The sequence below is a fragment of the Prionailurus viverrinus genome, chromosome A2 (assembly GCF_022837055.1).
Source record: "Prionailurus viverrinus isolate Anna chromosome A2, UM_Priviv_1.0, whole genome shotgun sequence".
Classification (NCBI taxonomy): Eukaryota; Metazoa; Chordata; class Mammalia; order Carnivora; family Felidae; genus Prionailurus; species Prionailurus viverrinus.
The window spans coordinates 7,406,325-7,418,717 of NC_062562.1; the positions used below are offsets into that span (position 1 = coordinate 7,406,325).

Below are 12,393 nucleotides of genomic sequence, written 5' to 3' on the forward strand. Positions count from 1 at the left end.
TGCCTTTTAGGGATCCTTCTAGAAGTCTCACACATTTCCACTTATATTTCATTGGCCGGCACTTAGCTGCAAGGGAGGCTGAGAAATGCTTTGCTCAGGAAGCTACAAGGGCTCCCTTACTTAGGGGGGAGGCGGCCCGCGGGCTCCGATACACAACCCACCCCCCTCCCCGAATCTCTTCCTCATCGACTCCTTGTCCTTTCTGGTCCTGGCACAAAAGTCGCCGCTGTCTCTGTGCCCTCCCCGGCCAGGGTCCCCTAGCACTCCTGACCCTCTCTAGCTCAAGGGTGGCATCCGCTCCGACTTGACTCCTTCCTCGGCCGAAGGGATCCTCGTCCCCTTCGTCTGTGTCTTGGGCACCCGGCACAGTTCCGGGCGCACGGTGGCACTCGAGGATGGGCCCTGAGCGAATCCCAGACGACAGAGCCCTGGGACCTATCCTCGTATACCACGGCGCCATTCGCACAGTGTCGTCTCAGACGTGAAGCAGCAGCCTGAAGTCCAGTTAGTTCTCTAGGGTTACCCGGCCAGGGCCAGTCCAGCCACCGAGGCCACGGTCAGGGGCCGAAAGAAATCTGGTCAAAAACCCGTCTCTGGGGAAACATTTAATTTTCAGCTCCTCTCACCGCTGAGGCACTGACCACCCACCACACTGACTCGTGCCGTGTGCAGACGCGTCCTTGAGGCTCCGGGCTACCAGTCCGTGCCTACCAAGTTCCAGAGATAGTCGCTGATGAACTTCTTGGAGAGCTGGGTGCTGTCCAGCTGGACAGGCTGGGCGACGCTCGGGCCGTGATGAACTGGGGGAGATGTAAGGAAACCTGACGTACACAGCCCTCCCCGGGACCCCGTGAAAAAGTTGTAAGGTATTTCGAGACTGAGGGGCGCCTGCGTCTCAGTCGGTTCAGTGCCCAGCTTCGGCTCAGGTCATGATCTCATGGCTCATGAGTTCGAGCCCCGCGTCGGACTCTGTGCTGACAGCTCAGGGCCTGGAGCCTGATTCCGATTCTGTGTCTCTCTCTCTCTCTCTCTCTCCCTGCCCCTCCCCGGCTCATGCTCTTTCTCTCTCAAGAATAAACATTAAAAAAAAAAAATTAAAAAGAAAAAAAGATATTTAGAGACTGAGGGGCGCCTGTGGCTCAGTGGGTTAAGCATCCCGCTCTTGGTTTCGGCTCAGGTCATGACCTTGCGATTTGTGGGTTCGAGCCCCGCGTCAGGCTCTGAAAGTGCAGAGCCTGCTTGGGATTTTCTCTCTCACGGCCCCTCCCCGACTCGCTCTCATGCTCGCTCTCTCTCAAAAATAAACTTAAATTGAGAGACAGAGCGTGAACAGGGGAGGGGAAGAGAGAGAGAGGGAGACACAGAATCCGAGGCAGGCTCCAGGCTCTGAGCTGTCAGCACAGAGCCCGACACGGGGCTCGAACTCACAAACCGTGAGATCATGATCTGAGCCGAAGTCAGACACTTAACCTGACTGAGCCACCCAGGCGCCCCTTTTTATTTTCTTTAATGTTTGTTTGTTTTTGAGACGGAGAGAGACGGAGCACGGGCGGGGGAGGGGCAGAGAGCGAGGCAGACACAGAACCCGAAGCACCTCATTGGCCAGTTTTGAAGTGTGCAGCTCAGTGGCATTCGGTGCACACACGTTGTTGTACAGCCCTCCCCGCCGTCCGTCTCCAGAACATTTCCAGAGCCCGAAACTGTGTCCTCGTTAAACACCGACTCTCCTCCCCTCCCCCAGCCCCTGGCACCTGCCATCTACTTCCTGTCTCTACGGATTTGACTCCTCTAGAGACCTCTTGTAAGTGGGATCAGACAGTAGTTCGCTTTTTGTGTCTGGCTTATTTCACTTAACATCATGTCTTCTAGATACATGCATGTTATAGCATGGGCCACAATTTCCTTCCTTTTTTAAAAAAAGGAAGGAAATTTAAATGTAACTAATTTATTAATATTACTTATTGTTTACTTTATTATTTCATCTATTCATTTAAATTTAATTAATTCATTTCAATTTAACTAATTTATTTAAATTTATTTTATTGAAAAATTCTAATACTTATTTATTTTTGAGAGAGAGAGAGACAGAGCATAAGCAGGGGAGGGGCAGAGAAAGGAGACAGGATCCGAAGCAGGGGCCAGGCTCTGAGCTGTCAGCACAGAGCCTGATGTGGGGCTCGAGCCCACGAACCTGAGATCGTGACCTGAGCTGAAGCTGGACACTTAACTGACTGAGCCACACGGGCGCCCCCATTTTTTTTTTTTTTAATTTTAGAGACAGCGATAGAGAGAGAGCACAAGCAGGGAGAGGGGCAGAGGGAGAGCGAATCCTAAGCAGGCTCCAGGCTCAGCACAGAGTCCAACATGGGGCTCGATCCCACGACCCTGGGATCGTGACCTGGGTTGAAATCAAGAGTCGGTTGCTCAACAGACTGAGCCACCCAGGCGCCCCTCCTTCCTTTTTAAGGCCGAATACTATTTTATTGCACGGATATACCACATTTTGCTTATGTAGCGCTTTGCTGATAATTGGTCTGCTTCCACCTTTCGGCCACTGTGACCACCGCAGTCACGAACACAAGGGTGCAACCCAGAAGGGGGACTGCCGGGTCATATGGTGATCCTACGCTTCATTTCTGAGGACCTGCCAGACTTTTCCACGGCGGCCCAGCCCTTCACAAGGCCGCCGGCAGCACACCAGGCTCCGCGTTCTCTGCAAAAGGATACTGCCTTTGACCATCCCTGGCTCACACTCATAGTCCCACTCAATTTTGCTAATCTGGCGATAAAGCTGAGCCACATACCTGTATGAGAACATGAGAGAGAGAGAGAGAGAGAGAGATTAAGTTACCCCAGCGTGACTCCAACTCAGGGCCGCGGGACGACCCACATGCACGCAGGGCAGGCACCACCACACGCACTGGCGGGACCTACACGGCCGAAGGGATGGTAACAGTCGTGTCTTCGTCAACTTCCCTCTCCTGCCTCTCGAGACTGGCCTCGGTCTCCTTGAGCTCCTCCAGCTCTCTGGTGAGCTGAGTAAAGCAGGCAGTTAAGGTCACCTCGCTCTGGAAGGGGGGCCGCCGTGGGCCCAGGGCTCCGAGCTGGGTTCCCAGCACGACCAAACCGGCACCCCGGCGGTGAGCCCGAGGCCCGGCCGTCCGCGCACGCAAGGAAGGATATAGGAGGCTGGCCTTCAGACGGGTGTCCTCCTCGCCGGCCTTCCGGAGCTCAGCTTCGAGCTGCTGCAACTCGGCGCCCCCCTGGTGCGCCCGCTCCTTCGCATCCAGAAGGCTCTGGGCCACTTCTTCTTCTGCAGCCAGGATCTCTATGGGGCGGGGCGGGAGAGAGAAGCCTGAGACCCTTCGAGGAGGTCTCTCCAGGGTCCGGCCTTGCCCCAGAAGAGCCCGAGGCCTCAACCACGATCGTCCTCACTTCCCCGTCTATAGCTCCCCAACCCATTGGTCCTATTTCCAAAAGCCCACGTTTTGGTGGTCCACCGAGACCTTGCAAAAGTGCTTCCATTTCACCAAAACACATGTGGAGCCTCCACAAAACCCCACAAAGGAACGAATGAGTGAAAGCATCTTCTTCCTCGACAGCCTCCTTTCTTCCTGCTTTTCAACCCACCTTGTACTTTTCTCTCTGCTCTGGCCACAAGGACGCCTCACCATTCTGCAAACATGCCCATTTTTCACAGGCCCGGCCTCCACCTGCCCGTCCTCTCTGAGATGCCCTTATGCTCCCACCCTTCGGGCGCTCGGAGACCCAGCCTTCGAGACCTCCTGGGTAATACACAACCGGGGCAGCTGGACACTCTGCTCTCCCTCCCAGGGCGCGGCCACGCCTCCACCACAGCCGGCGGCACTGAATTGTTCATTCCTCCTCCTCCTCCTCCTCCTCGCTCGAATCGGGGACTGCGTCTTACACTCCCCATATATCGCCAGCGCCTAATCAGGATAAACATGCTTTGACCAAAACATCCAGAAAGATCAAAAACACCCTAGCAAGGTTACCGTGTTCCTTCCCATAGAGCTGGAGGAACCTGCCGACTCAGGGAAGGCACAGATGGAAACGCTTCCCCAAAGGGCAGGCGTTTAAGTGTTTACAAACTTACATTGAGTTAATTTTTAATCAAGGTATTACATGTATATGGCTGTGAAAATTTAAACACACACAGGGTCCCCCCCCCCCCCCAAGCCTCCCCACGCCTCTGAAGCAGCCACTTCCAAATCATCACTGTTTTCTCTGGCATTGACGTTCGTGTTTCTAAATAATTTGCTTAGGCTGCTATTTCTTGATTTGTCTGTTTTAAACAGTGCCTGCTGATTTCCTGTTAGGATAGCCGAGGGTCTGGCTTTCTTCTGCAGCCTTCCTGCCCCTTCTCCCCTCACCCTCCCCAGACAACCTTGTTTCCTTGGATTCTTCCCTGGGAGTGCCCTCTTCCCCGGGGGCACTGTCACAAAGTACCATTACCTGAGCGTGTGCTGAGTGCTACAGGATAGCCCCGGAGCCCCTGTTCAGTACGTTCTCAAAACCCTCTGAGGGAGGTGGCTTAACCCCTGCCCCCATGGAGAGATGAAGGACAGAAGCCTGAAGATATTCAAGTGACTTGTCCACAGGCACATAGCTCTGAAACCTGGATCTGAACTGGAGCCCTTTAACTCAAAGTCCCGGCTCCCTGGAACACGGACTCTTGTCTCCCTGGCCCCAAATCCATTCATTCTGCTGAAGCCCACGCAGGCTGGGTAATAATGATCTTCTCCCCAAACCATCAATGGAGGAGGAGTGAATGGAGTGCGGAGGAGAGAGAGGAGGAGGAGAGAAGGAGAAGACTCTGGCTGGGGCATCCATCACACTTAGAACAACCTCCAAACTCCCGGGGTTGGGGGGGGGGGGGGTTCACTGCCTACAGGGTCTGGCTACAGCTCATCTTCCACTTTCTCCTGGGTGTCCAAGTTCACTCCCACCTGGCGACCTTTGCCTTTGCAGTTACCTTTGCCAGGAACACTCTCCCCCCCACCCCCAAGCCATCCCCTGCCTAGCTCCTAGATCATTTCAGTCCCAAGCCAGACAGCACGGCCACATAAAACATAACTGTAAAAAGACTTAAAAAAAAAAAAAGAAAAAAGAAAAACAAAAACCTGGCACCGAAACCACTATGGAAAACTGGATGAGTCTCTCAAAAAACGAAATATCAAACTGCCTTGTGATCTAGCATGGGAAATACAAAATAGAAAAATACACAAAGAAAATACAAATTTTCTGGGAAAATACAAAAAGAACTGGGAGCAGGGACCCAAAGAGGTATTTGTACACCCGTGTTCATGTGTTCATGGTGGCATTATTTACAACAGCCAGGGTCTGGAAGCAACCCAAGTGCCCATCAGTGGAAGAATGGACAAACAAAATGAGGTATGTCCGGACAATGGAATTATTCATCCCTCAAAAGGAAGGAAATTTGGGGCACCTGGGTGGCTCAATTGGTTGAGCGTCCGACTTTGGCTCAGGTCACGATCTCAATGTCCGTGAGTTTGAGCCCTGCATCGGGCTGGCTGCTGTCCGTGCAGAGCAGAGCGAGCTTTGGATCCTCTGTCGCCCCCTCTCCGCCCCTCCCCAACTTGCACTCCCTCCAATTTATTTAATCCTCACCATAGCCCTGGATCCCTCCCAAACCTCCTTGGGTTTCCGCTAAAATATCATCTTTTCAGAAAGTTTTCGCTGACTCATCCCAAAGCATCACCACTCCCTCCTATACAACCTAGTTTCCTAGCCCACCATCTCCTGACATAAGTATTTTTCTTTCTTTCTTTTTAAAAAATGTTTATTTTTGAGTGGGAGAGGTGGGGCAGAGACAGGGGGCCAGAGGATCCAAAGGGGTTCTGCACTGACAGCGGAGAGCCCGATGGGGGGGCTCGAACTCACGACCAGGGCGAACTGAGCCGAAGTCAGATGCCAAACCAACTGAGCCACCCAGGTGCCCCTCCATTTTTCTTGTTCGTCGCCTGACCACCCCACCACTAGCATACCAACCCTTTAAGGGACTGTCTGTTCTGTTCTCTGCTTCCAACCCGGGGCTGGCACTATGCCTGGCACACAGCAGGTGCTCAGTAAAACAGCTGAACCTCAGTAAGTGGGGATGCTGGGATTAAAGCCCAGCGCTTTGACTCCGGAGCCCCAGTTCGAACCTTGAGTCCCCCAGCTCCTGCTCGTGGACCGCTCGGAATTTGCCAGTTCCTGCCAGCTCCTATATTCACCACCAACTCTCTGGGAGGTGGCTGCCATCCTGAAGCCCATTTCACGGGTGGGGAAACTGAGGCCCAGAGGGGGCAGCCCCCAAGGGAGAACAGGGGAGGGATGGGGGCGCCCAGGAGGGAGGGTTTCGTCAAGGCGGACCTCCCGCCCCCTCCCATCACACGGGCCCGGGTCCCGGCCGCCCCCGGCCCCGGCCCTGACCTCGCAGCCGTTGTTCGGCGCTGTCTTGCGTCTCCAGCAGCCGTTCCACCACCTGCTCGTGGCGCCCCAGCAGCCGCCGTTGCTGCGCCTCCGCGCGGTTGGCGCCCAACAGGCTCAGCAGCCCCTGGCTCACCTCTTCCATGTCGCGGAAGGCCGCCATGACTACGCCAGGACCAAGCCCGCGCAAATTTAACTGCCCTCATGGCCCGCCCCGTCCCCGGAGAGCCCTGTTCCCATTAGCTTGATCTTACGTCAGTCATCAGAGAATGGGTGGGACTTAGCGTCAGGTCTGGTCCAGTGCGCCTGCGCCAGCTCCTCCGTCCGTCTCAGACAATGGCCAACCGGCCGCTGGGAGCGGGGGTGTGTGCCTGCGGGAGTTCTGCGTGTTGCGCCTGCGCAGGCCGGAAAGCGCCTGGCTGATAATGAAGCTGTTTATGAGTCCTTAGCTGCAGAGACCGTATTGCAGCCAGGGCGGGGTTCTAGGGGCGAAGCGTTGGACTGCATTTCGTTCTCTAGTGCGTGCGTGGGATACTCACAGTAAACATAATAAATAAGTAAATTCCCTGAGAGGCTCCATAGCAAAGTGGAGCCTGCAACTAGATTTATCGGATTCGAATCCCACTTACTAGCTTTGTTACCTTGGGCAAATGACTTCACCTCTTTGTGCCTCAGTTTCCTTCTCAGGAAGATGAGGGTCACGATAGTGCCCACTTAAGAGTTGGCGCGAGGAATAAGTGAGGACGGTGCCTGGTATTCAGTAAGCACTATATTAAGGCGTTAAATAAAACATACGTAGAACACTAGCAGGTAAGGCACTTAGCCTAACTGGGACCAAACACCATACTGTGTGAAGGGTTAGGGTAAAGACACGCTGCACGTTTATGTGGCAAGTTTCTCAAACTGAGGTAAAGAAATCAATTCAACAGGTCAGGACGAGCATTTTCTACAAAATACAATGGGGGAAAAAATCTGTGCACTGTGTACCGAAAGTTAACTATTGTTTTGGGAAACTCCAAAATTCGCATTTGTGTACTGGGTGTGGCAGATTATATTTGCAAAAAAATGGCTACAGAAATAGTTCCAACCTTGCCACTCCCCGTCAAGAGGCAGACTCCCATCCTCCTCCTTTTGAACCTCAGCAGGACTTTGTGCAGCAAATAAAATGTGGCAGAAAGGACACTGCGTGAATTACTACAAGCCTTGATCAGAAACCAGGATACGGTTTCTGCCTGGGGCTAGCTCGTACTCTCTTTTGCTCTCTCTTAATTTTGGGATACTTTCTCAGAGCCCAGCTGCTGTGTTGTGAGGAAGCCGAGGTGAGTCTCACAGATAAGGTCACAGCAGAAGACAGAGTCCAACCATCAGACAGGTGAGTGAGGGAACATTGAAATCATTCCAGTCCGCAGCCTCCCAGCCATCCCAGCTGACACCGAGAAGGGCAGGGTCCTGCCGAAACCAAAGATCTGTGAGCAAGATCAACGCCATTGTTGGGGCACCTGGGTGGCTTCGTCTGTAAAGCGTCCCACTTTGCCCCGGGTCATGATCTCAAGGTTCGTGAGTTCAAACCCCACATCAGGCTTTGCGCTGATAGTGCAGAGCCTGCTTAGGATTCTCTCTCCCTCTCCCTCTCTCTCTCTCTGCCTCTCCCCCACTTGTGTGCTCTCTCTCAGAGTGAATAAACTTGAAAAAAAAAAAAAAAGATCAATGCCATTATTTAAAGGCAGTAAATTTGAGAATTATATGTTACACAGCCATAACACCTGGATCACTGGGTCACATGTGAAATTTCTGTCTTTATGTAGGTCACACAAAAGACGTCAGAGGCCACTGATCTAATAGCAAGACCGCACCGTAAGCAAGGAAATGAATGAACAGGGTCACTTTAGATACGAACAGGTGCTTTGAAGGCACTCAAACAGGGTCCGGGATGGCGTCACTAGGGTTTGAGGCGGGGAAGGAAGTGACTTCAGGTCAGGTGGTCAGGGACGGACTCCCTGGGCAGGGGCCATATGAACCATGGACCAGGATCTGAGTGATGAAAAGCTGTTGGGAAACCAGCGTCAGGCAGAAGAAAGCATATGCAAAGGGCAGGGTAGTGGGGAAGTTTTTAATTTGTTTAAGGAATAGTGAGGAGGTCCAAGTGGCTGGAGAAGAGTAGGAAGAGGGTTTCCGGGGGCCCTGAAACTCTATTCAGGTGTAACAGGAAGCACTTAAGGCATTAAGTAGGATTTGCCAACGGGCTGCAGGTTATAAGGAAATTTATTTCTATCTGCCATTTCCTTCTGCCTTTGTTTCCCACATCTTGGCTAGTGGCCAAGAGGGGAAGGGACAGGCACGGACGTGAGGGGCTCCATGAAGCGAAAGGTTTAGGGGAGTTCTCAGCAGCTGGGGAAAGGCCCCGTGGAACTATCGAAAAGATGGGCGCTTGGCTGTGAGTCTGTAGAGATGTTTGGGCTGGGAATAAAAGCCAGTCGCCGGGATGCAGCTGAGACTAGATGATACCACCCTGGAACGGAATAATGAGGAGAAGGGTCCAAGGACCAAGCTCGGAGACCCTCCAACTGTAGAAATTACAGAAAAGAGGGGGAAGCCAGGAAAACAGAGAAGGCACAGCCAGGGAGTTCGGAGAGAAGCTACCACAGAGCAGTCAGGTCCCCAACCACAGGCCTGGGGCCACCTTCCTCCTCAGAGCTTACTTTAATGAACCGGTTTTTGCAAAGCAACCCCCCCCCTCCCCCTCAAGGGCTGTTTTTATATTTTTACAGTGGTCCGGCTGGGGACACCCTTCGGACGAATATATTTATGTAGTCTCGCCCAGGTCACAGATCCCTTTGAAATCAGGCAAAAGCAAGGAGACAGGCTCTTCCTCGAGAAACACACCCCACATCCATGCGTTTTTTTGGATTTTGTGCATATTTTGGGTTTGGGACCCCAGAAGGCCAGCCCCAGGTTTTTAGGTGAGGAATCTAACTGCCCAGCCTGTCTCGTGGAGTCGCTAACAGACGTAGAAAGGAGGACACTCTTGCAGAACTATCAGTGCGTGTGGGCATGAAGCTGGGTCCCCTGGGTCCCCAGAGACAGCAATGGTGGCCAGCGATGCTCACTCTTCCCTTGGCTGAGCATTCATGCTAAGATTGGGGACAGGGGCTCGGGTGCTCTGAGCCTACAGGTGGTGGATTACTTAACAACGCAGAGTGAAATAAAGAGAAGACGTCAGGGCTTCCGTAGATTACCCGTGACCTTGGCAAGCTCTTACCCTTTTCTAAACCCTGGGCTAAGGATAGCTCTCTCTTATCAGCTGGGGTGGGATGTTCACGAGGTGAGCCATTCACGGGATTGTACAACCAAAGCCTGACAGATATAAGTGCTCCTGTCAAAAAAAAAAAAAGGTGACTCATCTCCTTTCCAAAAAGCAAAGCCCTTCCGAAGCAAGAACCACACCTCCCAGACACAAGGATGGGCACTATTAAAAAAGAAAAAAAGTATTGGCCAGGATGCGGAGAAGTTGGAACTCTGGTGCACTGTGGGTAGGAATATAAAATGGTGCAGCCGCTATGGAAAACGTGGCAGTTTCCTCACAAAATTAAAAATAGAATACCCCAGCCATTTCACTTCTGGGTAAATACCCCCCCCCCCAAATTGAAAGCAAGGCCTTGAAGGTATTTCTACACCCCATCTTGTTTACAATAGCCGAAAAGGTGGAAGCAAGTGTTCACCGATGGGAGATTATTCAGTCTTAAAAAGGAAATTCTGCCACCTGGTACCGGGATGAACCTTAAGGACGTTAATGCTAAGTGACCTAAGCCAGTCACAAAGACATCGCTGCACGGTTCCACTTATTTGCCTCTTGGCTCACAGACCCCTCTGGAGAACTGAGGAGTAAGAGACCGTTAGCTCAGAAACATACAATGTCGTGTATATTTCTGGGACTTGCAAAACCTTCTGAAAGCCACCCATGATCCCCTGGTGGAACAGTCTAGAGGAAAAACAGAGGAAGACGCGTAAGGAGAGCACTTGGGGGGAGTGAGGGGAGGGACCCAGGGATGGGCAGGGAGGGTGTCCCACCTCGTTTCGTTGCTGGTGACACAGGGATATTGTTTGCCAAAAGCCATAAAGCCATATGCTTTTTTTTTTTTTTAACTTATTTATTTGTTTTGAGAGAGACAGAGACAGTGCCAGCAGGGGAGGGGCAGAGAGAGAGGGAGAGGGAGAATCCCAAGCAGACGCGGGGCTCGAACTCACAAAACTGAGATCATGACCTGAGCTGAAACCAAGAGTCAGACGCTCCACCGACCGAGCCACTCAGGCGCCCCAATTTTTTTTCAAGGGGGATTTTGTTGCACCTTCCACCGTGCTAAACATTTCTGTAGTTTTAGAATTTTGCCTTTTACAATGACTACGAATTGTTTTGTCACAAGGAAAACAATGAGTAAAGATATTTTTCTGAAGTCTTCACGGCGGGTGTCCATTAAAACTTCTTGTAACAGTGGCAATGCATTGGATTTCTGCAGCTCAATACAACGGCCGCCAGGTGCTTGTGGCTATTGGGCACAAATTTACTATAACTCATTTATATTTCAATGGAAATAGACACATGCAGACACATTTATGTTTAAATGGAAATAGGGGCGGGCGCCTGGGTGGCTCGGTGGGTTAAGGGTCCGATTGTTGATTTCCGTTCGGGTCACGATCTCACAGTTCATTAGGTTCAAGCTCCACATCAAGCTCTGTGCTGACAATGTGGAGCCTGCTTGGGATTCCTTCTCTCTCTCCCTCTCTCTGCCCCTCCCCTGCTTGCTCTCTGTCTCAAAATTAAAAAAATAAAAAACTTTAAATAAATAAATGGAAATAGCCACTTGGGACGGTGCCTGTGTAGTGCAAAGGGAATTTACTGTGACTTTCCTGTTGCCTTGAACACTAAAATGAGCCCCTTTCTTTCTATGTTTATTTTTTGAGACAGAGAGAAACAGAGCATGAGTGGGGGTGGGGCAGAGAGAGGAAGGCACAGAATCTGAAGGAGGCTCCAGGCTCTGAGCTGTCAGCACAGAGCCCAACATGGGGCTCGAACCCACAAACCGTGAGGTCACGACCTGAGCCGAAGTCGGACGCTTAACCAACTTAGCCACCCAGGCGCCTATTACTTATTTATTTTTAAATATTTAAATGTTTCTTTTTTTGAGAGAGAGAGAAAGCATGACTGCAGAAGGGGCAGAGAGAGAGGGAGACAGAGGGTCTCAAGCAGGCTCTCCACTGACAGCACAGAGCCCGATGTGGGGCTTGATCTCACCAACCTTGAGATCATGGCCTGAGCTGAAGTCAGACGCTTAACTGAGCCACCCAGGTGCCCCTCTTATTTATTTGAGAGAGAGCACAAGCAGGGGAGAAGGGTAGAGGGAGAGGATCATAAGTAGGCACCACGCTTAGCACAGAGCCCGACTCAAGGCTCAAACTCTCGAACTGTGAGATCGTGACCTGAGCCGAAACCAAGAGTCAGATGCTCAACCAACTGAGCCACCCAGGTGCCCTTAAGAAGCGATCTATTTTAAAGCTTAAAGAGGACTCCCTGGGAATGCAAGCTGGTGCAGCCACTCTGGAAAGCAGCCTGGAGGTTCCTCAAAAAACTAAAAATAGAACTACCCTACGACCCAGCCATTGCGCTAGGAGGCATTTATCCACGAGATACAGGTGTGCTTGTTTCGAAGGGACACATGCACCCCCATGTTTATAGCAGCACTATCAACAATAGCCCAAGTATGGAAAGAGCCCAAATGTCCATCGATGGATGAATGGATAAAGAAGATGTGGTATATATGTACAATGGAGTATTACTCGGCAACCAAAAAGAATGAAATCTTGCCATTTGCAACTACGTGGATGGAACTGGAGGGTATTATGCTAAGTGAAATTAGTCAGAGAAAGACAAAAATCGTATGATTT

General features: G+C 51.7%; 1 protein-coding gene across 2 annotated transcripts; it reads right to left on the bottom strand.

Annotated features, from left to right (window-relative positions):
* Nucleotides 1–592: 592 nt before the first annotated feature.
* Nucleotides 593–6,658, bottom strand: SPC24 (SPC24 component of NDC80 kinetochore complex). Of its 2 annotated transcripts, none has more exons than XM_047851028.1 (5): nt 6,457–6,658; nt 3,184–3,328; nt 2,935–3,039; nt 2,728–2,804; nt 593–800 (listed from the first exon to the last, which is right to left on the bottom strand). In XM_047851028.1, exons 1-5 carry the CDS (start codon nt 6,614–6,616, stop codon nt 694–696), a joined length of 594 nt encoding a protein of 197 aa, XP_047706984.1. In that variant the 5' UTR covers nt 6,617–6,658; the 3' UTR covers nt 593–693. The 2 variants fall into 2 exon arrangements, with proteins under 2 accessions (XP_047706984.1, XP_047706985.1); XM_047851029.1 differs by lacking the exon at nt 6,457–6,658 and adding an exon at nt 6,189–6,450.
* Between the last annotated feature and the right edge of the window lie 5,735 nt (nt 6,659–12,393).

Bases quoted from the DNA above. Each gene is read 5' to 3' on its own strand.
- SPC24 (XM_047851028.1), bottom strand. From the start codon at position 6,616: ATGGCGGCCTTCCGCGACATGGAAGAGGTGAGCCAGGGGCTGCTGAGC. The intron at 3,329-6,456 runs GTCAGGGCCGGG...CCCGCCCCATAG, and splicing joins CGCCGAACAACGGCTGCGAG to AGATCCTGGCTGCAGAAGAA. The intron at 2,805-2,934 runs GTAGGTCCCGCC...GTTCTCATACAG, and splicing joins GTTACCATCCCTTCGGCCGT to GTATGTGGCTCAGCTTTATC.